The sequence below is a fragment of the Pelodiscus sinensis genome, chromosome 1 (genome assembly GCF_049634645.1).
Source record: "Pelodiscus sinensis isolate JC-2024 chromosome 1, ASM4963464v1, whole genome shotgun sequence".
Lineage (NCBI taxonomy): Eukaryota > Metazoa > Chordata > Testudines > Trionychidae > Pelodiscus > Pelodiscus sinensis.
The window spans coordinates 98,181,694-98,205,258 of record NC_134711.1 but is presented as its reverse complement, the minus strand read 5'-3'; the positions used below and the strand labels follow the sequence as shown (position 1 = coordinate 98,205,258).

The following is a 23,565-nucleotide window of genomic DNA, read 5'->3' as shown; positions in this document are numbered from 1 at the left end:
TCTTTTTGTTTTAACCCAGTTTATCTAGGCTCTTAAGGTTTTAGCCTTTCACAAAATAGCTCCAGGAGGATTATGGCATCACAACAGAGTTTGTTTTTGTTTGCTTGTTTTAATTTTAAAACCACATGGTTGGCTGAGTGAGGAGTGCATTTCAGTGAGCTGAAAGTTAATAGAAATATTAAAGGTCTCCAAACTCAGTATGAGTAACAGGGATGCTAGTAGACTACCACCCTTACACTGACATAGTGACACTGAAGTATCTATAGGATTATCCAGCCAATTCATTATTTGAAAAGCCAACCAGCAACATTACTAAGAATAGTTAACTAAATATACAAAATTACATTATCTAGGTACAGTTTATTGCAAAAATTAGGAAGGAGACAGCAAACTAGACATTTGAGTCTTTCACTTAAGATTTTTATCGCTTATTTCACATTTCAGTCACTCACACATGCATACTTGCATACACACTGTTTCTGAAACATTTGAGAGTTCCTACCATCTCATAGGAAAAATTATAACATTTCAGTTTAAAAAGTTGGATATTATGTATCACAGGACTATAAAATCCCCCTATAACACTTGAGGAAACCATTTTTAGGATTTGGCTTTTCAAACACCATGCATAAAAGAAAGGGTATATCATTTAAATAGCTTCAAGACTACTTTAAATTTAACAAGTTATTCTTCAGGAGTTTGTACAGAGTTAAGTTAATTGAAAAAAGTAGCTACTACAAGCATATTTATTTATTAGGCTCTCAAATAAAAACTACTTTAATCAGGCATAAACAGCCTTTTAATTATAGTAAACCCTGATGATGATCACCAGATCTCTAAATTTAACAGGTTTAACAATTGTTTGCTTCTGGATTAACATTAAGTTCTAAAGTTACATTAAAAAAAACAATTATTTTGAGCTGCTAGAGTTTTATGAAAAAAATCCCTTTCAAATTTGCAATAAATATATCAACATTAAAAATCTAGTTAAGACATGCAAGATAATTTACATAACAAAGAACTCAAATTTTATAATAAAGGCAACTTGCATTCAAAATGAACTGTACCCTTATTTTATTCAAAGGGTAAACATGAATAAACTCAGCTGTTTAATTGAATTACAAAAGTAACATGATTCAATATGAAAATAAGAAACTGTCTACAAATCTCTGACAGTAATAAATTGCAATATACAATGCATACAGGAGTTATACAGAGCAACAAACTTGTACAAAACAATACCCTTAAAATCCAATTTTTTTAAAATTCATGAAAAAAGATTTCAGTCAGAATTCACACCTCCATTAGTCAAGCCTCAGGTAGCTACATTACAGCTATTTAATGTACAGAGAGACAACTCTCTTGTCTTTTTAAACTAATGTCTCTTCTCACAAGTTGTACAGCTCTCTTGTCTCTTATTCCCAAATCCGCCTTCAAATCATGAGAACTGAATTTGTTGAACACCAGAGATCTAGAAAGGAAGGGAACGAACATAAGCTTAGTTTCAAGTTTCTGTCCTCTGAAATTGCATTAGTAATCTTGCATGGTCGTGATGTTAGAAAGACATGACAAAAATCTAAACATATGTCACTCATCTCTTTCAGACTGGGGATGTTGAAATAGGGCTTTGAAATTTAGCAACAGAAGGAAGAATGGATGAGAGGATACTGTACCTGTTGATAAGATGTTGTATAAACCATAACATTTTGCTGCTGGCCATCTGTAGTTATTAAACCTGCTGGCAACTGGTTAGCTTAAAAAAAAAAAAAAAAAACACAACATTTTAGTTAAGGAAAGTCAGACAAAACATACATAGAACTGTGTTTAAAGTGTATATTATCATTCGCAACAGAACAAAAACAAGTTAGCTCCCATTAGCAATGCAGAGCTGAAACAGGTTTTATTCTGCATCAAATGATCTGAAGTCAGCTTGCAAAACTTTTACTGGTGATGATGTATGAAGGCAAAAAAAACAAAAACACAAAACAAAACCCCAAAACAGCTTTATGTTCAGATCTGAGGTGGGCACCTAAATTCTAAAATAAAAATAAAAAATTATTAGAGCACTGAGCACATAGCCCACTTTTTACAAGACAATGGGAGAGTGTCCCTGCCTTGATACGGATTGGACTTATTAGTGGAGAAAATAGGGCAGCGATAAGGGTAATGGATGCAATTAGAGCTGTAATGTAAGCATGGATGGAACTGTGCAGTGCTCTGGACCGGACAAAGAGCTTGGACTTAAACAATGACCTATAGGAAAGCAGTAAATTTAATAAAAAAATTGACTAGTAAATGGACTAAATACGGTGTGGAAGTCAAGAGAATAAATGGAGAACCTCTTAGGTAAACAACATAACTGTGGAGTAAGCCCTGTGACAAGCCAAGGGTAGAATTATTACAGAAGTAATTTGGAAGCAAAAGGCTAAACATTCAGTTATAACTTTGCTATTCTGCATTTGGAGAAAATAAGTGAAGGGCTTGTTGGAATGTCCAGCTATTTCTACATGCAAAAACCTCAAAACAACCCTAAAATCAATTTCCTATGTGAAAAAAGTTTAACCCAACTTTTGAGAGTTGAACAGTTTGCATTTGAGAAGTTAAATTTAGTCTTTGCTAGATTTGGTACAAAAATTGGCTTTCATTGAACTAAGTTGTGCCCATATCAAAAGTTACATGCAAAACTTTTAAGTCTAAAGTTAAAGTCTTCAGGCAAGAAAATCCTGCACGTATATACATGACTTGCAAAGCACAGTTTTTATAAAAGACAGTAGTTTTGTCTCGTAGGCTAAGTCTACACTGCAGAGTTTTTGCGCAAAAATTGCCATTTTTTCGCAAAAACTTGAAGAGCGTGCACACTACAAGCATGTTCTTGTGCAAGAAAAAGTACAGTAAATTGTAAAAACAGGGCTTTTCGTGCAAGAGTTATTCCTCTTTTTGTGCAAAAGGCATGTGTGGACAGGCAACAGGGGTTTCTTGTGCTAGAAATCCCTATGGTTAAAATGGCCATCAGAGCTTTCTTGTGCAAGAGAGCATCCACATTGCCATGGATGCTCTTGCGCAAAAGCACATGGCAGTGTGGACGCGTTCTTGCACAAGAAGCCTGCAGTATAGACGTAGCCTTAGTCCTGCGTCTGAGGGCTCTTAGCCCTGCGTCTTAGCCCTGTGTGAAGTAAATTTCCCAACCTCAAGCTTTGCATCACAGAATATACTGAAGCCTCCAAAGTAGGGATGTTAAATTTAGATTAGCCAGTTAATCACACAGTCAATGCAATTAGCATTAACTATTCGCTTAGCCGATTAGGGCGCCTCTGCCTTTGAAGTGTAGCAACAGCCCTGAGGCTGTTGCTATACTTCAAAGGCAAAAGCACTGTGGGGAGCATGGGGCCAATGGGGGACTCAAGCAGTCCCCTGCTGGCCTTGTGCTCCCTGTTGCGTCAGACTCCATTTCAAAACGGTAAAGCCACATGGAGCCCTGGGTCAGCGGGGGAGACTCCGGGCTGCATGCGGCGTTTCAAAGCAACAGACCCCGGGCTCCATGCAGTGCTGCTGCTTTGAAGCACCCTCCTCTCTCCTTCCCCTTTCTGCCTCTTTCAGATAGAGGCAGCAAGGGGGAGGAGGGACTAGTCGACTAGTGTGTTGACTAGTCATTCACATCCCTACTCCAGAGCCTGGAAAATTTGAAATATGATTGATTGGTAAGCAGTGGCCAAGGTATTTCTTCAATCTTCTGCTTGCAGATTAGGGAGCATATCCCAAAGACCAAAGAGGGGAATTAGACAGTAGACTTGCACAATATATGGGGGTATCCTCTTATCTTTTGCTGTCTTACCAGTTCTTGAAAAGTACTAAACCAGTACTACTATTAAGCACACACACTAATGGTTCCCTTTAGCGACACATTTCCTACAAAAAGGAACGTTTCCTGTAAGAAACACATCGGTGTCTGCATAAAGGGCTCATTCACACATTTGAGTTAGCTTTCTCTCTTCCACCCATTTTTCTTTACGTGAGTCCTTGAGAAATTACATAAGACCTCGGATATCATTGAGTCCAGTCCCCTGCTACTTCAGGCAACACTCTTTGCATTAAAAATCTTAAAGGTTAGACTGGGATGCACAGCATTTTGTATTAGGCTACGTCGAGAGAGAGATCTTCCAAAAAAAAAAAAAAAAAATTCTTCTGAAAGAGCATTTACACTGCCAAAGCGCATCAAAAAAAGTCATCTGTTTTTTCGAAAGATAGCGTCCATTCAGTGTGGACGCTATTTCGCATTTAAGCTGTGATTACTATGGACAGAGTGGCCAGGGCACCTGTGCTTTTTCCTCTTCTTTCGAAAAAAGTCTCTCTTTCCTGTCCACACATGCCTTTTTCCGAAAGAGCTCTTTCGGAAAAAGGCTTCTTCCTTGTAGAAAGAAGTTTGCCAATGTTAGGAAAACCCCTCTCTTCTTTAAATTTTTTTTCCCCCAAAAGAACACAATTGGAGCGTGGGCGCAAGTGAAGGTTTTTTTTTTTTTTTGAAAAACAGTCATTTATCCGAAAAAACTCTGTAGTGAAGTTATAGCCTTAGTGTCTTCATTGCTAATTGTATAGATCTATACATTGCTGTTTGTCTTCAAATGTATGACAAAATATACAGAAGGAGGAATGCAACCGAATTATTGCTGCTGTTGGAAAGCTACCCTTTGAACTTGCCGACCACTGACTTTAAACTGTCAACTTTGATGTTTCATTAAAATGTGGGGTTTCTGCATTTTATTAAAACAAAATATAAAATTCTACTGCAACATCCTCGTTGAAGTTCTCAAGATCACAAGGCCCACTGGAAACCACATTTCTGGCCATAAGAGCCTCTATAGGTTTTTTTTCATATTCTGTAGAGCCAAATGAGATTGTATGGAGGTGCAAAGTGCATTTCACTGCTTGAGCAGGTCACTACCAGTCCTCAATTCTATAACTCAAGCATTACTTTATTAGTAATGAACCAGGTATTTTTTAACAATTATGTCTCTTGAAAGTGGAGAGAGCTCTTCCTTAATTCCTCTACAGTTTCTATACTATCAGCACCCATACATATTTAAAGCAAGAACAGAAGACTCTATAGTTATAAATACCACAGTTCCAAATTTAAAAAAAAAAATTAGGGCCCCCCCCTCCCCCCCCCAAGAACCTTCAGGCCCTACTGCATGATATAGGGAAGTAAACTACAATGGACCATAATTCCACGATTCTTCTTTCTTTAACCACAGATGCCCTTTTTCACTATGTCCACAGAGTCTGTGCATTCTATTTATCACCAGAGAAAGTGTTTTAAAAGCACAGGAGACAGAGAGGCAGCTCATTTTCATTTTGGTAGACTCTAGAGCTCCAAGCCACAAAATATGATTTGCTTTCTTCCCTCCCAGGCATTTTTGTAGGAGTTCTCTCCATTTTTTAAGAGTCATACCAGTTTAAAAATACCTAGTAAATTCCTCTATTAAAATTACTTCCTGCATATGGGCTTGGATGGTTAGCTACTATGGAAATAAGAAAACTTGCAACATTAGCTACAGTCTTTGAACAAATTGCTATGTTCTTTAAAATGTAATAAAAATTACAGCACTAGTTCATGTTCTCACAGTCTTAAAACACTTCAGATTAGAATTTAACCCTAATGCCATTGGATATGATTACCAACTTGTAAAGTTTAATACTGTATTAAACAACTGATGGATAAATTCTAAGCCTAGGTGCACAAGGCTCCCATTGACTCCAAGGAGCATATTCAAGTGCAGGTTATTCCCAACACTTCCCAAATGAAAATTCTGATGGATTCTAAATCCCATCCAGCTAGTCTGACCCAAATTCAGTTACTAAGAAGACTATTCTGATGATTATCATTTCCTCCAGTCTCCAATCTTAGAGGTTCTATAAATAATAAAATTTGAATTAGCAAATTAAAGATTTACTTACTAAATGCTTCTTCTGTGAGCTCCTCACTAAGACCATCTGCAGTTGTAACAGTTCCTCCAATCCCTTTCTCTCCTTTCATTGCCTTGAATGAAATTTAGAAAGTGTTTGCATTAGAATAGTTACCTTCGATTGTTCATGGGCCTAGTTTCCTAAAACTGGAATTTTTGCAACTGCTAGAAGAACCTATATGCAATAATGAGAATTGTGACACTAAGGGTTCATCTATATTGCACCCTAAACTCAAAATAGCTTCTTTTTTTTTTTTAATTTGGCACGTCCACAAAGTAACCAAATTTTGAAATAAAGAGCTATTTCGAGCCATCACTTATCCCTTTTACAACGAGGTTGACTGGGATGGCAGTTATTTCAAAATATTTTTCGACATAATGAGCAGCTTGTGTAGATGCAGGGTAGCTATTTCGGGATACCTCTGGTATCCTGGAATAGCTGTACAGTGTAGACATACCCTAAGAAACTTTATCATTGCATTCCTCAGATGTTAAAAATGTTAATACACATAGTATGTGAGCTTTCAAATAGCTGACTTCAACATTAGCTATGCCGCTCACACAATATATTTGTGCAAATATGAAGACTGGACTTTTATAGCAGATCCTTCAAATTCTGCAAAGGTAAGAGTTCTGTGGTAATTGACAAGGAATAGTTACGTCTGCATTTTGTACCCAGAATCCATAGCAGACTGCATATTTCCAGTACTAAAAATGTGGCAAACGTATGCTGGTTATATAAGCTTATTTGTTGCACTTTATACATGGACACACACACTTAGTACAATTCTTGGGATACGATACGGGAAAGAGATAAGATCCAGTATTGGCTTGTTCCACTAATGTGTATGTCCATAGCTATTAGAAAGTGCACTAAAGCTATGAAATAGGAAGGTCACATTTAAACCCAGAAGATTAGATTTCTTCCCCATAGATGGAGAATAGCTAGAACTGGAAGTGAGAACAATTAGTTAAAGCACACAATGTACTATTCACTTTTGTAATCCAGCCATGCTTTTTGTGAAAACATCAAGGCAAGTACTAACAATGACAAACTGTCCATATGTTTAATGTAACTCTGCCTCCCCCCCCCCCAAAAAAAAAAAAAACCACCACCACCACAAAACTACAAAAAAAAAAAACCAAAAAAGAGAGAGTTTCCTTTTAATAGTACTCGGAAGACAAGACTGGGAATATGATTTATAGATGAAAGGCAAAACCAGATTTTACATGCTAGCACCATTAGCCTATTGGCACAGTTCATAGTGTAATCTAGGTCAATGTAAAGAGGAGATGCATTTAAGCCAAAAGGGCTTAAAACATTTTTCTGAAGAGTTACTGCAACATACAAGCTATAATTTGCCATCTCTGATACAAGCTAACCCAGCATTCAGATACTGCTGCTACATGAACACGGGAAAGAGGAAGAGTATGGGGGGTAAGGTGGTTTCTGTATACAACAAAGATGTGTGAGAAGAGATGGGAATGTTGAGGAGGGGGAGAAGCAGTTTACTAGCTAACAGTTCCTATAACTTGTTTGAACAAGACAGAGTTCTTGGGTCAATGTTCCATGCTAACACCTCATAGGAAAAAACTCCCCATCCATTGTCATTAATTGCCACAAAGGGATGACAGATGAAAGAACAGAATATACATTAATCCCTTTAGCCCCGCCCCTCCAAAGGTGGGGGAAAACCCCCCCAAAAGCCAGCTCTATTTTTCCATGAATCTTAGGTTGCTGGAAGGAAGGAAAAAAGCTCACGCTAAATTCTGAAATGATATGCTCAATCTTGAAATATCTTCTGTAATAAGAAGTGTAAATCTTAATGCTTAAACAGGGGATTGGAAAATTCTTGACAACCAAAGCAAAAGAAGTTCAAACAAGCATGAAAACGTGTCAGCTACAGGTCATCAGAATAATGTGTTAAAATATACCTTTCCCCTCTGCAGATTAGAAATGCAATCTGACAAAAATGTAGTGTGCTAGCTCTTCAGCTAGTGAGTATAACTGTACCTTCACCACAATGCAGCTGAGGATCTGGCGGAGTTCTTAACAAAAGCACAAAAACTGATTTTTACCAGAACATTAGATTCTTTATTAAAAAAAAAAAAAAAAAAAAAAAAACCAGTTGGACAATTTAGCTACTTTGGAACAGCAAATCTGCCATTACTCTTAATCATGCTGTTTTTATCCCATGCTTTGTTCCATTCTGATATAGATATCAATGTTATATCAGTCATTGCGAACTAGATTCTGGGGATAAGTGAACCATTTTCAGCTGTATATGGAAATGATACTAAGAGCCAGCACTGAATACAATAAGTTTGTCTAACCTGTGTAGAAAGATAGGCTACCAACCTCTCTGAATTTTTGGAGATACAACTTCAAAGGTTCAACATAACTATCAAATCCCAAGGTAGACATGGCAAAGAGAATATCCTCTCCATTGATAGTCTTTCGTTTCTCTTGATGACACCTCTCGCTTGCTTCAGATGTTATAAAGCTGATGAATTCACTTACACACTCTTGCACACACTCCTTTGCATCTTTAGCAATCTGGTAAGAAAAACCATTACTAAAATCACCTGAAGTTTGATTATACATCACCATTTTAATCAACTGCAAACGAAAGCTGCATTTACTAAGCCTGTTCCCAAAGCTCAGTTCAGAGCTCTAATCCTGAAAGGTGCTGGTCAGCTACAATTCCCTTTGACTTCACTGGAAGTTAGAGGTGCTGAGCCCCTCTCAGGACAAGACCTGTAGGTCAAAAGCCCTTAGGCCCACTAGTTTGGAGAGTCCTACAACAACACCACACTAAAAACTTAGTACTCCTACTCTTAGTACCAGAATGATAAACTGGAAGATGACAGGATGGCCCCATAATAAATTAACCACAGCAATATGCATGTGTGAACAAAATTGGTGTGCATATGCAAAATAGCCACTGGATGTCACCACTGCTCCAGGTAAAATGCTGATAAAATAGCATGTTAAATACAGTAAGACAATATATTATTTAACTAGGCCAGGTAGCACTGAAGACCTCTACAATTACTTTAATATTTCATAGCTGCATTCTGAACAAGCTGTTATATATGCACACAGTTTAGACACTGCTTTAGGTTGCATGCTTCCATTTCTTTTGGGAAACAAGCCATTGTATTCACAGACATCTGAATTCATAATCTGTAAGTATAAATGAATATCATAGGACGATATTCATCTGGAAGTGTGAACTAAGAATATGGATATGAATGACTAGTCGACACTGTTGACTAGTCACTTCCCCCCACTTTCTGTCTATCAGAAAGAGGCAGTAGGGGGGTGGGGGGGAGAGAAGAGAAGGGGTGCTTCAGAACAGAAGCGCCATGTGGAGCCCAGGGTCTGCCACTTTGAAAAGCCACGTGCAGCCCGGGTCCCCAGCTAGCCCCAGGCTGCATGGGGCATTTCAAAGTGGCAGCACCGCATGGAGCCCGGGGTCATCTGGAACTCCCCTGCTGTTGCTACACTTCAAAGGCAAAGGTGCCCTCATTGACCAATTGAATAGTTGATGCAAATTGCACTGACTATTTAATTAACCAATTAATCTAAATTTAACATTCCTAACTAAGAAAGGTACAAAATTGGAATCATGATGAATCTGACTGGACAGCACTTTGAGGTCTTGTGGGACAAAGCATTTTCATGAATATCTATTTTAATTTGCTCAGTCTGACATGGATTCTATATCTCAGGTCTTCCAAGAGCGAATTTCTGCAGCCAGGGATATTTTATCCTAATCAGAGTCATAACTAGTGCTTGATTGATTTGCCTAGCAGCAAGCCTCTGTAGTGGTTTATAATATTCTAAGTTTTCTAAAACAAGACCAAATAGCATAAATTAGATGAATTGAATTAAAGATTTTATTCTGTTAAAAATAAATTAGGGGACTTAGAATGGCAGAGGGTTGTTATAGCTGAGTATTTAGGAAAGTAATTAAGCAGAAATACACTAAAGAATTATCCATATTTGATGCTTGTTCATATGCAACGGATCTATACCTGTTGGAATATGAAGAAGGAATTTTTGTATCTCAGGACTAATAGCATCTTTATTCACAACCCCATAGTGTCTCTGACATAATTTTCAATTATCCAGACACTTAGGGCCAGCAGCTTACATTATGATATCTATGGCTAGATTTTCAAGACAGATTAGCACGCAATGTGCCAAATTCTTTTGAAAACCTAACCTCAATTATGGGTGTTGAGCACTTTTGTAAGTTGATTTAAAAGAAAAGATAAATAAATGTAACAATCCTACAGTGCAACACTGAGGGCTTTTGAAAACACCTATGACTGCCATGCTTCATTTATTCCAGGTTATATTTTAAAATCTTGCTAAGTTGTTTGATTATTTTTGTAAACTGTACAGATAAAAAGGAAAGTTTCTGAAGCAAGACAAGAGCTGCAAGCAATGCTCTGAGCTCTATGTAAAATTAAGTAGAACACAGAAGACAATGACTGGTTAAAATAAGTAGCTTAAAGGGTTCCAACACTTAATCAAATTAGGGATGTCAATGTGTAGATAACTACACAATTAATCTATAAGCCTGGGCTACCGCTGCAGGGCACCCTCTGTCCGTGGGGAGCTCAAACCCACTCCAGACAGAAGCTGCTACCACCCCCTGCAGCTGCCTCTGTATCACAGGCAGCAGTGTGGGGCAGCAGGTGGGAGACAGTTTACACAGGAAGCTGGTTTTTAAACTGACTCCCCCTGCAAACTGACTCCTGCCTGCCACCCCATGCTGCTGCCTCTGATAGAGGGGCATTAATACATGGGGTCAGTGGGCTCCCCAGGAGTGGAGTTCGAGTGCACTGGCTGCTGGCCCCACTCCTGGGGACTATCGAATAGTCATGTGATCACTAAAATTCAATGTGGCTACATGACTATTCAATTATATGCTATCTAACATCCCTAAATCAAATCTCAAGTCAGTAAAACTGGAGTAAAGATCTCATGAGAATAAGCTCTTATAAGATTTCTCATACCTTGTACTTCCAGTAAGGCCAGAAATTAAAGCTATTTGAACTGCCTATCTTATGGCGTTTTGGTACCTTGCTTTTGGCAATATGCAAGTTAAAAATGAAAGATTAGATTTTTTTTCCTCATATGATTGAAAAGGAAGCTCTTATTTCATCCACATGGGTTCACTCATTCCAATATCCCTGTACTCCAATCAAAAAATTTAAAAAGTGAAGAAATCTTTCCTACAAGTTTAACAGTTGTAAGTATCTGATTGCTATCATGCCTAACTTATTAGGACAATTTTCATGAATAAATTCTGGTAGCAATTTTGAAAAAAGTTCTTATGTCTACATAAAACATTGTAGACACTAGATAAAACACAAAACCTACTTTGGATCCAGCTATATCAGTAATTTACATTTGTTGTATCAATTTAACAACCTCTTAAAATCTGGCCACACAGAGGCTTGCACCTGTTTAAAACGGATTTAGAAAGAGTTTTTAGTTAAATTGCTGCAACCTCTGTGTTTAGATAAGGCCTAAGCAAGCCAGCTCAAATATTAGCCTCTATTTTTTATAAAATAAGTATGCTTTTATGTGGCAATTATGTATAATCTGTGTATCTAGAAAAATACTACCAAACATCACAGCCATCAACTCCAGAACATGAATGAATAAATAAGTAGTTTACATATTTATGCAAAAAAGAAGATTTAATATTCTAATCTGCTTGTCTGCAACTAAAACATAGTTCAAAATTATTTTTGGGAAACCTGGCCAAAAAAAAAAAAAAAAAAATTTACTCTCAGAAAGCAAACTGGCAGTTTCCACAAGTGAAGATAGGAATGTTGCACTGGAACTAAAGTTTGCCTATCAAGAATGAATAAAAATTTGAATATATTCTCATTAGCAGAATAGCCCTCTTGGCTTTAGCCATGGATATTACCTTTCCTGTCTGGGGTATGGCATTTTTCATTATCCTTGCCACATTTGCAATTGGAAGATATATATCTTGTTCTCTAAAACTTTCTTTTGAGCCATTTGTGTCTTCATGATCATTCATACTGTCCTCAGTGTCTAGCAAAATAAAGAAAAGTTAGTACTGGGTGCATTGGTCAAGCACCTTTCATCATCTTACAAGTATTTAGTTACTAATCCAGGAGTACTAACATTCCAATCCTCTGATCAACTTCAAAAAGCTGCCATTTAAAAAAAAAAAAGCTTACCACTGAAGTATTATCATCCCTTAAGTGTGAAATTTTGAAACCCCACTGGCAACAGCAAAAAAAATAATGATACAAGTCTGAAATGAATTACTGGCAATATTTAGTGAGGTTTAAGATTCAACAACAAGGATTGAAATGGGAGATTCCCAATTCCAAGTGAATACCACACTTGATTACAGCCCTGGAAGGTTCATAGTTGTTAAAAATTAACATAAGCTCCCATAACATTGTGGTGCCTTGTTTTCTATCACACCTCATTGGTATGTATTCCTTTTCATATGTATTACATATAGACACATCCAATATTGTTCTTCCCAATGCCCGCTTCACAAACACTAAGATTTAATCGGTTTATTGAGCAATGTTATAAACTGTTTTTTTGAAGAGCCATTCCTTTTCCAGGAAAGACATAAGCAACATCCTTTGATACTTAACACACACCACCCCATTACAGGTCAACATAGAATCACAGAATACTAGAACTGGAGGTCAAGTCCAGTTCCCTTCCCTCATAGCAGGACCAAACACCACAGATCATCCCAGATAGGTGTTTGTCCAACTTGCTCTTAAATATCTCCAATGATGAAGATGCCACAACCTCCCTAGGCAATTTATTCCAGTGCTTAACCACCCCTGACAGTTAGGAAGTTTTTCCTAATATCCAACCTATTCTTGGGGAAAGTTCTCTCCCAGTTGAGTGTTGTGAGTAGCTGGGCTCTCAACATACTTTGCATGCTGTTAGGGGAGCAAACGAGCACAGCATGGAGGCACGCTGCCCCCTACTGCTGGCAGAGGTGAATTTTCCAGGTTGATTTCTAATAGTGCTTGTTAGCATGGATTACTACTTTTTTGCAAGAGAGTGCTTTCAAAGGGGTTCTGATGCCAACAACAAATGTTGCAAATCCGTTTTCAAATTGATCAAAATGGCACTGTATGCAGGGAGTTATTATGAATGTAGATAAATACCAATACTTTGCTTCATGAATGATGGAAAATTAATGGAAAAGCTAGGCAAGAAGTGACAGGACATACTTTAACTTACTTATACTAAGACAAACTTCCACTTTAACTGGCAGGCTTCTTACCATCATGAGGCTGTATTACAAAATGACTGCCACTCATGTAATCTCCAGCAATTCCTAACTGAGAAGCATCTGTTGTAGAACTGTCACCATCCATCTATAACAAAAACAACAACAAAATCATATATTCCAGTATGCTCAACTGACCCAGAAGAGCCAAAGTTGCAGGATGTAGCCCTGTCAGGTGAGAGTGGGACAAAATCTGCAACCATCTACCCCAATACATCCCACCCTCTGCTTCCCACAGTAGGACCCAGGCCCCTTGCCATTCTTTGACATACACTGACAACCCAATTTTGGACTGCAACCAACTGTTGAGAAACTCTGTTTGAAACTCTCACTAATACAGAGCAAGAACTTAAAATGTGGCTGGGAGTTAGCCCTGGGTCCACAGAGGTGCCTTTTGCTGTCCCTATGAAAACATGTCCAGATTTGGCCCAGTCACACTGAAAATTGCCATCTGACTATAATTTTCTGGATGTTCTGTGTGCATCACCTATGCTTTTTGGTCTCAATGACCGTCTGGCTTCATTCTGAAGCAGACACACAGACCAGCAGGTTTGGGTTGTATGTAGGTTAAATAGTTTCATTTCCATTTCTGTCATGAGCTTACAAAAAAAATTAACATTTCTGCAAATTCAGAAGTATCTTTTCTTTTGTTTCCTGTCTGATTTTTCTGCAGAACTGTTTTAAATTTGAGTATTCAATGATTTTTCAGTTTTGGAAATAAAACCATCATACCATCCTCCCCCCTCCATGACAACATGCCAAAACTGAAAAGAAAATCAAAACAAGGAGAAAGTCTTTTAATTTAAAGTTTCCCTCAGAAGTTTTTTTTAAAAAAAGAAACATTTTGAAAGTTTTCAGTGAAAAAATTTCAATCAGCTCTAGCTATTAGTGGGCGTTAGCAGCCATGACAATATGATTATATCCGTAACAGGACTTACACTGCAAACAATGTATGGCGATTTTCATCAGCGTTAATAAAATGGATGAAATTCAAAAATTTAGTTTGGCATTATGTCAAGAAATCCACTTTTATAGAGTACACTGGTGGCCACACTTTCCCATTGCTTTCACAGAAAGGAAGCGCAAGTCTTCTGTCACTATCATGTTGTTTATGAATACCTGAGCTCCACATAACCTTTTTAGAGGAAGCGTGATGACTGACGTGCATTTTATCATACTTACATGCTGAACATTCCTGTATCACCCTTTCTGTATCTGGGAATTAACATAAATATTTCCTATCCATAAGAGTTAAGTTAACCTTGTTTAAGGTTTTTTTGTGTATGAGGTTGTTTCTTGTTTAATCTTACCATCATTGGCTAGCAAAATCCCAACTACTCACATCCAGATTTTTTCTTAAAAAGAGAATGAAAACCAGTCTTAAACCTCATCCTAAAAACGGATCCATCTCATGGATCTTTAGGACCAAAGATTCTTCTTCTTCCAGGGTCTAAGCTGTAGCAGACTTAGTGCTCATCTTACTGCAACCATGAGCAATATTGCAGATGATCTAGTGATAGCAACCAAGTGAGTTTATCAGGATAAAAATGCTAGAGACCTATCTACATCAGCATTAGATGAGGTCCAACATCACCAGTGCTGTCTGTTACTGTAACATGGGTGCTAGTATACCTACTGTGGATGAATCCAAGGTGAACTGACGAAGCAACCTTGTAACTACTTTGGTAGGAACTAAGAAATTAATAATGTTGCCAGTTTAACCACATGAAGACTGTGTCTGTCACAACCAGGCCTACTCCCCCACTCTTGGCAGACAAAAGTCTGTTATGAATGGACCTAATTACTGGATACCAAATTTTTAAGACCCTTACGTCTGGACAGCGATTGGTCATTGTTCTCACTCCTTGATCTTCAGACACACCAAGGTGAATATCCTGTGGCTGACACTTCTCTTGGGCACTTGGCCCCCACAATCCAGTCAACTCACACCCTGGGTGACCAGATAGCAAGTGTGAAAAGTTAGGACAAGGGGTGCGGTAAGGGTAAATAGATACCTATATAGGAGAGGCCCGAGGCCACTGTGGCAGCTGGCGCCCCAGGTGGAATGCGCGATCGGCACCCCCGCCTGCAGGGCCATCAATGGACTGACATCATTGTCGGACATCCTGGGTGCCTCCGTGACGTCATCATCGGGTGCCCCAGGCGGCGGCACCCTAGGCGGTGGCAGAGTCTGCCTATAGCCACGGGCCGCCCCTGTGCCTACATAAGGAAGCCCCAAATATCAGGGTGACACATACCCCAGCCCTCCTGAGCTTCAAGTGCTTATATTGGCTTCCTTGGAGTTCCATCATACTGTGTTAACCCTTTCTAAGACAATGTGGCAGGCAAGCAAGAGATACAGGCTTAGCAAAGGAACTTATTAGTCATAGTCACTTCTCAAAAGAAACAAAACACTCCTGAATACACTCTGTGCGCGCTCACATCTCTCCCGTGATTCCTGGATTTTATCACCTGTGTATTGGGAGTCTGTGTGTAATCATGTACATTAACCATGCACAAGGTAACACTTTCACATCCCTAGTCATCATAATATTTTTTTAATTTTAAACAAGTCTGAATTGAACATTTAAATTTACAATAATGTGTCATCAGGGCTAATATCACTACAAGTGATACTTAACACACTCAAAGTCTGCTTAATACAAGACCCATATTCTGTATAGCATCACCTGATATATACAACAACACATAGTATACAGCTATGTTAACTGACCACAAAATAAATCAGAAGCATCCAGTTGTACAATAGGTTGCATACCTCTGCAATCAAAATACAATCACATTCTACATTTCTACAGCCTACTTCAAAAAACAGATTGGCTTGGACAGCAACACAAGCAAGTTCAGTGAGCACTAATAAAGATACCACAGGGCAGTGTATCAAATTGAGTTACGAACAGGGAATGTGGTCAAGTTAGCTCCATTCTTATTTGATATTGTCAGTGATTTGGAAGTAAACAGCACAGTAATTTGCATGTAAATAGTTGGGGATATATTGAAATATTTGTCTTCAGTGGTCTTGTTGGGGGGAAATGGAGATTAACACGCCTGGAGAAGACAATTCAAGAAAGGGAGGGAAGTTGCCAGGCAGGCATTCAAAACTGTACTAAATGAGACTCTACAGTTATAATAGGGATGTTAGAAATCTTTGCGGTTACACAGCTATTTGATAGTCCCTGGAGGCGGGGCAAGTAGCCAGTGAGCTCCTAGCCCCACTCCTGGAGAGACCCCGGCACACTGCACTGCTATCAGAGGCAGCAGCATGGGGTGGCAGCAGCCTCTGTTCATGGGAGGTCCAAGCTCCTTGCAGACAGAGGGTGCTGCAATGTAGGGGGAGGGAGGAAAGGAGGCAGGGGAAACTGCTGCAAAACAGCTGGTATGGCAGCAGCCGCTGTCTGTGGGGGTTGTCCCCAGCTCCCTGAGGACAGAGGCTGCTCAGTTCAGAACATCTCAGTATCATAAAAATTTAAATGGGATATAGGATTTACTTAGAAGGAAAGAGTAAGGAATATTTGTGGCTTGGCTCACTGACAACTACAAAAGGACATAAGCCTATGTTTTTGAGAAGTGTGAATACCGAAGAAAGAAGAAATTTAGCACAGTACAATACATAGTGCATAACTAAGAAAAACAGGAAATTAAAATGTTGCCTTAAGAACAGGGGAACTCCCCAAAAGTATGATTTGTAAAACTGGAATGATCTCCCACGGAAAGTTAAGTAGCAAGCCTTGAATGACACATTTAAAACTAAACTAGAAAAAAAAGCCCCACTAATATAGGCAATAGTCCTGCACAGGCAGAGAATGGACTAGAATGAGTTTCTTGAGCTTTCTCTATCCTCTTCAGTTGCTGCATTAATTTAACTCGAATCCTGAGGTTTCCCCTTTATCTTTATTCATTGAATTGTGAAGACCGTTAAGTCTTAGTAATATAACCACTAGGCAAGAGCTTGAATAATTTACTCCATCAATTTAAAAAAAGGAAACTGCCTTTTGCAAACACCACCTCAATGAGCATGTATGGGATGGAAAAAGAATTATTCCATCATTTCTACAGAATTGCTTTTATTAAAAATGTTTGAAGTCTTTATATGTTTGCAACCTGTGAATGGAGGCCCTGTATTCTTCCTGCATCTGAAGCATCTCTAGTCTTTTGGGGTTTGTCTACACTGCACGGCTATTTCAGGATGTAGCTACCCTGTGTCTTAACAAGCTGCCTGATATTTCAAAATATTTTTCAAAATAACAGGCGTGCTATTTTGCCATCCCGATAACACTCATTCCTCGAGGGCTAAGGGATGTCTCAAAAAGGCACAGTATTTCAAAATTTGGTACTGTAAAGATGCACCAAATTTCAAAATAAGCTATTTTTAAGTAAGATACGCAAATTGCGTATCAGAGGCAGTAAGGGCGGGAGGAGGCAGAAGCCAGTGTAGTTGGCTCCCCACAAGCCCCAGATCCTGTGAATCTGCTCCCCCGCCCCCCGGCTCTCTCAAGAGGCAGCAGCGCAGGTGTGGGCAAGTGGGAGCTGATTCGCAAGGGGAGCCAGCTGGTTCCCTGTGCATGCCTGCTCTGTGGAGCTGCCTGCTTCCCCTCAAGAGAGAGGGAGGGAACATGTAAGGACCCAGTGCTTGGGTTAGCTGGTTTAAACGCTGGCTCCCCCTGAGCACTGGCTTTGTGGAGCTGCCTCTCTCCTGCACTGCTGCCTGTGTATCAGAGGCGGAGGGGGAGGGGGGGGGAAAAGGAGAGGGGGGAGGAGCAGGATGCCAGCGCAGCCTCTGTCCGTGGTAGGTCCTTGCTCGCTGTGGACAGAGGCTGCTTCGTGGGATGGCAGAGCAGCTTCTGTTTGCAGGGAGCTCAGCGCCCCACCCCAGGCAGCTTTTGCTGTATCAGAGGCAGCAGCATAGGGGGCAGGTGGCTCGAGCACACTGGCTGCCACCCCCATCCCCGGGGACTATTGAATAATCATGTAACTGCTCAGATTTGGGGCAGTTACGTGATTATTAAATTAATCGATAGCTAACATCCCTATTCCCAATGGCTTTCAACCTATTTACCACCGTGAGCCACATTTACAGCTCTGCGTTTCATGAACTGCATCCACACAATATATATGGCTATATGGCCCTCAGAGCCACTGGTATAAGCTCACCCACCTTATTCATTAAACACGTTCTAACAGAAGCCCCTTATGTCCGTTAATTTATACACTAGCATGGTTACAGATGGAGGGGCCCTAACATAAATTTGTTGTTTTTGTTTCAACAGTGACTAAGCCAAGCAGCTTATTAGGAGAGTGATGGGGGGGTGGGGTCATCACCAGAGAGAATCATACACAGCTTCAATGATTTCTCTTGGGCATTTTGTTTTTTGGATTTTTTTTGGTAGGGAAGGCAGGAGAGGGAGAAGAGATGTGAACTGGAAAGAATCAGAGCTTATACAGGCTATTTAAAAAGGTTATACATTTCTACTGCCTTTGCAGAGACAAAGAAGCAGTGCTCAAGAGGAGGCAACAGCAGCAGGTCTCCGTCCTATTCATTCCATCAGCACAAGAATGGAGACAGTTTATTAACTGAATGACGTGAAAACATTTTATTTTAAGAACTGTCCTAGTACCTTTACTTAAAACATATTTTTCATTTTATATTGTGATCTGTTTTTTGGCTCTTCCCACATAAATTAGTTATAATTTTAAGCCAGAGCAGAGGCTATTTGTCCTTCCTTTAGATTTAAAAATATTTGTTACACTTATTAAAAAGTTTATTCACCTCAAGCAAAGACTAATTCAAGATAATTTTCAGCAAATACCAAATATGATATTCAGTTTAATTTTAACAATGGGGCTAATACATTTTAATGAACTCTAATTAGTAAATAACTTTCATCTATTTTACCTAGCACTAATCCTAAGCAGATAGACTTTCGAAATATCACAGTTACAACAGGTAATTAAAAATGAACAGTCTAAATAATGCAACCAGCTCACTGCTTAAATCATAAAAAGTTTCAGAACTCATACTAACCAATTAATTTTAAAATTAAATGAAAATTAGATTAGTAATTCTTCCTTTTAAAATCCTAATTAAAACAGTTATATTGTCTTTAATAAAGGAAAAGACTCAAACAATTTCTGTTTCATAGCCCACATCTCCTTAGAGTCCTGTTGCCAGTTGGCCATGTAGAATAACTTCCCCTATCCACAATCAGCCTCCTCTATCGCTGGCAAACAGATATAATTTATATGGCAATGACTGCCATTGATATTGAAGGGTAACACTAGGATATTTATTTTTAGCTATTTTTTAGTACAGTTAGCAGCTCAAAATGCCAGTCATCAGCACTACAATAAGCAGACAGCTCTCTCCAAACCATCGAGTGGTTGATATACCAGGTTGGGAACTAATGATTTAGGATCAGTTCATCCTGGATTTTCCTGATTACAAGTTTTCCATACAGAAGGGATAATATGTGATATAGCAGAGTTTTTCTGGCACAGCGATGAAGTGTACATGAAATTCATTCTAACAAGTTGCACATGAATCCAGTTCTTGCATGGATAACTATTCTGTGGGTAATACCCTGAGCTGCTCTTTCCATTTTGCTACTGATTCTTTTGTCAGAAAAGGTGAAGTAAGCAAGCTAGCTTTAAACAAAACAAAACCAACCACCACAACACACCATGCTACATTCTGCATCCCAATTAACTTTGAAAAGTTCATTCTGAATAAAATAAGACATTCAAGGATGAAGGGCAGCTTAATTTATCAGATCATCATATAACAGAATACCCTCACTGAATCTAGACAACCCTGCCACATAGCAAGGGCTTGCATTTAAGTGCAACTTGGCTGCAAAAGAGGGCAATAATAGAAACTTTTTAAAAAGTAGCCCTGTGGCACTTTAGAAACTAACAAAAATATACAATATCATGAGCGTTCATGGATAAAAAAATTGGTGCAGTTTTACACTTTTGGAGTGGTCTGCAAAATTTACAAGCTTGACAAGTCATATACAGTACTAGTTTTTGATGTTTTATTGGACCTTTATGGGTTTTTCCTCCAACTTATTCTCAAGGCAGTCTATAGAACTTTGCTTTTTCTCACAAACAGAAGTTAGTCCAATAAAAGATATTCCCTCACCCACCTTGTCAATTAAAAAAAATCAAATCTAGGTTAGTCAACTTTTGTTATTGGTTACTTTTGCATGGCTCTCAGATTTATCAGCCTAATAAATTTCACTACCTTCTAATGCAATTGAACAGTGTGTGCCTAAGTGATAAACACAAAAGGGAAATCTTTACATTTAAATAAGCTTTATGAAGTAAATATCATGAAAATATTGCAAGTTTTGTAAGGCACTAAATGCATCCACAGCCAAAATCCCCTAAAGTTTAAGCTCCAATGGGCTTCACAAGACACCCTTTCTTGTCTACTGATTTACATCAAGTTTCCGAAAATTACAAAAGTTTATTTTTATCAGTTTGTTCAAAAGTCTCAATTAGCACTGAAATGACTAGTTCTGGAAGGCACATCTCTAGGATTGGAAAGGCCGCTCTTCTCACCACTTACTTTCTGATCCTAAGGGTAAGGTTTGCCAGCAGACTCAAGATACCATCCTTTGGTCTATGAAGTTATGCATGTGTATAAAAATAGAGCGAGAATAAACCCGATTATTTCCTCTCTAAAATAGAAGCCACTGCCTCCCTACTGGAGAATCTGAAGCGCCTGTCCGGTTACTCAGACTCCCACCACATCCTGGGGGGAGTTAGGGCCTCACTCTAAAGCTCCTTGAAGACTTCCAAGGGATCTGGGCCGGGGAGAGGACTGCCAGGTTAGCGCCAGCGAGGAGCCGGGTTGTCCTAGCGCTGACCCCAGGCTCACGGAGATGCTGCACCAGCCTCCCAGCCACGAGTCCAGGAAGGCGGCCGAGGGGGCTCGGACACCAGCAGGGGGGAGGCGGAGGAGCCCGGGGATGGGCAGGAAAGGTCGCCCCCTCCCCCTGCCTGAAGCCCCACGGGCGGCCCCCATCCCGCAGTCCCACGCCGCGCTGCTCTAGGGCAAAGGGGCCGCGGCGTCTGATTTAAGGGGGAGGGGGGGGAATCCCCGCGCCCAACCCGCTGCGGCCAGGGAGCCCGGAGGCGACCGTGGGGGCGCAAGGGCCCTGCCCCGCGTGTGGCCGGGCGGGCGCAGCTCCCGCCGCCCGAGCCCACAAAATGGAGCCGGAGCTGGGGCCGCGGTGCCCAGCCCGGCGGGGGGGAGGGAAAGTGGGGGCGGGGGGGGGGCGCTCCGGCCCCATCTCCCCCCAGCCGCCTGTCGCTGCTCCGGCCGCACAAAGAGGCGAGCGGGCGCTGGCGGGGCCCGGGCTCCGCTCCCCACTTCCTGGTGCCCTGGGCGGCGGCGCGGCGGCGGCGCCGGGGCCCGGGGAGGGAGACGGACATTTCATTCGAGCCTGCAGTGGAACCGGTTACCAATCATTGGCCGGAGCCAGGCACAAACCTCCAGTGCGGCCCTGGTTGGCTCCCTCCGCAAATCGGCTGTTTGGTTGGACAGAAAATGGCTGCGAAGGAACCAGTCCCAGCGCGGAGCCCCGCTTCCCGCAGCCGGCCTGCCCTCCCTCCGCGCCGCCTCCCGCCCCCGCCCCGCCACTCGCGGCTCTTCCCGCCGCACGGACTCCCTCCCGCCGCCGCCGCCGCCGCCGCCTTTATACGCTGGGCCCCCAGCGAAGCTTGTGGGGTCCTCTTAGACACGCTGCCCCCCCACACACACACTCTCTCCAATAGGGGCTGGAAGTAGGGGTGCTGGCTTGCAGTGCTGTCCATTATACACAGGGCTTACAGTTTGGTTCACTGTCCGGGCCCAGAGGAAGAATTGGGGCGTCTGTTCCAAGCTAGGGATGTTACATTTCGATTTCATAACTAATGCAATAGGGATTTCCATGGACTATTCCATTAGTTGAGAAGAACTTCTGTGGTCTGCCTTTGAAATGTACAGGAACCCCAGTGGGGGGGCTCTTGTGCATTTGAAAGCAGAAGCACCCACAAGGATTCCCTGCTGGCCCTGGGGCTCCAGGTGCCAGCTTTGAAATGTACAAGAGCCTCAGGGAGACTCTTGTACATTTCCAAGTTGGCCACTGCTGCACTCCTGCCCCCTCCCATAGAGCTGGTGCGGGGGAAACCAGCTTTTAAGATGGCTCCCTCCAGCACCTCCTCTTCTCCCCCCTTGCTGCCTCTTTGTGATAGAGGCAGCAAGTAGGGGGGAAGGGATTAGTTGACTTGTGTGCTTTTGCTTATCGGATAGTCGATTAGTTGCTTACATCTATCCCAAGCCCTGCAATTTTGGGGGTCCCACAGTGGCTGCCCCAACCATCCTATGAATGGTAAGGATCTGGGGGATTACAGAGGCCTGTAGTCAGGGGTCACCCACCTACACATACACTCACCACACAGGCGACACTGGGAAGCAGGGAGCCCCAGCCCTAGGGTGCTCCACTTCCCGGTGCCACAGAGAAGCAGGGCGCAACAAGTTGAAAGAGGGCAGCACAGAGGCAGGTGGGGGGCAGAGTAGACTGCTGGGCAGCTCCAGCTTCTGCTGCCTGCATGGTGAAGGGGAGGTGAGGGCAGCATCATTTGGACAAGTAGGTTGGGGGGGAAAGACAGGGCAGGGGCAGAGCAAGGGCAGGGAGAGGCAGAGGCTGAGGTGGAGCAGGATTGTCCCAGCCCTTTCCCAAGGTAGGGGGATCAGTTATGTGGCCAGTGGCTCTCCTTACCAGTCACCCCTACTCAGCACCCTCACTATACAAATTGTTCCAGCACCACTTCTCACCTCAGACTGGGGTTGCTCTAATAGGGGATTTCAGTGGGGGCAGAGGAAGTAAACCCTATTCAGCTCTCCTTTCTCCACTATGGGGGCTTTCTGATAGCGGGTTTCATGATTAGAGGCAATAAGGTAGGTTCTATATTGTCTCTCCCTACCACCATTTATACATAGATGTGGGACGTGTTTTGCAAGTATTATTGAAACAGTCAATAATTTTACAGCACTTGGGAATGTATTTTTCCTCTTTATTTATTTTGAAGTTGTTTTATCACTTGGTATATATTGCTGTTAGGACACACTATTAACCTTGTTCTGCAGCCTTAAGACCTTTGTGTGGGTTCTGTCACCGCAATCAGGAATTTCATAAATAAATCAGTAAGCATCGCACACATTGACTCAGATACAGAGTTTCTCAAATCTTTGATACTAAAGTTAGGACCAGATT

General features: G+C 41.0%; 1 protein-coding gene across 5 annotated transcripts; it reads right to left on the bottom strand.

The window, feature by feature from the left end:
• Nucleotides 1–1,057: 1,057 nt before the first annotated feature.
• NFYB (nuclear transcription factor Y subunit beta) lies at nt 1,058–21,934 on the bottom strand. Of its 5 annotated transcripts, XM_006137999.4 has the most exons (8): nt 20,874–21,633; nt 15,118–15,236; nt 13,280–13,373; nt 11,915–12,045; nt 8,320–8,517; nt 5,953–6,034; nt 1,674–1,753; nt 1,058–1,471 (listed from the first exon to the last, which is right to left on the bottom strand). In XM_006137999.4, the coding sequence occupies exons 2-8, from the start codon at nt 15,136–15,138 to the stop codon at nt 1,439–1,441; spliced, it is 639 nt and encodes a 212-aa protein (XP_006138061.2). In that variant the 5' UTR covers nt 15,139–15,236; nt 20,874–21,633; the 3' UTR covers nt 1,058–1,438. The 5 variants fall into 5 exon arrangements, with proteins under 5 accessions (XP_006138061.2, XP_075794942.1, XP_075794955.1 ...); XM_075938827.1 differs by lacking the exons at nt 15,118–15,236; nt 20,874–21,633 and adding an exon at nt 21,801–21,934; XM_075938840.1 differs by lacking the exons at nt 15,118–15,236; nt 20,874–21,633 and adding an exon at nt 21,773–21,862.
• Nucleotides 21,935–23,565: the final 1,631 nt, after the last annotated feature.

Coding starts and splice junctions, on each gene's coding strand:
- NFYB (XM_006137999.4), bottom strand. CDS start 15,138: ATGACCAATCGCTGTCCAGAC. Junction 13,374..15,117: donor TGACCAATCGCTGTCCAGAC/GTAAGGGTCTTA, acceptor TTTTTGTTATAG/ATGGATGGTGACAGTTCTAC. Junction 12,046..13,279: donor TGTAATACAGCCTCATGATG/GTAAGAAGCCTG, acceptor TTATTTTGCTAG/ACACTGAGGACAGTATGAAT.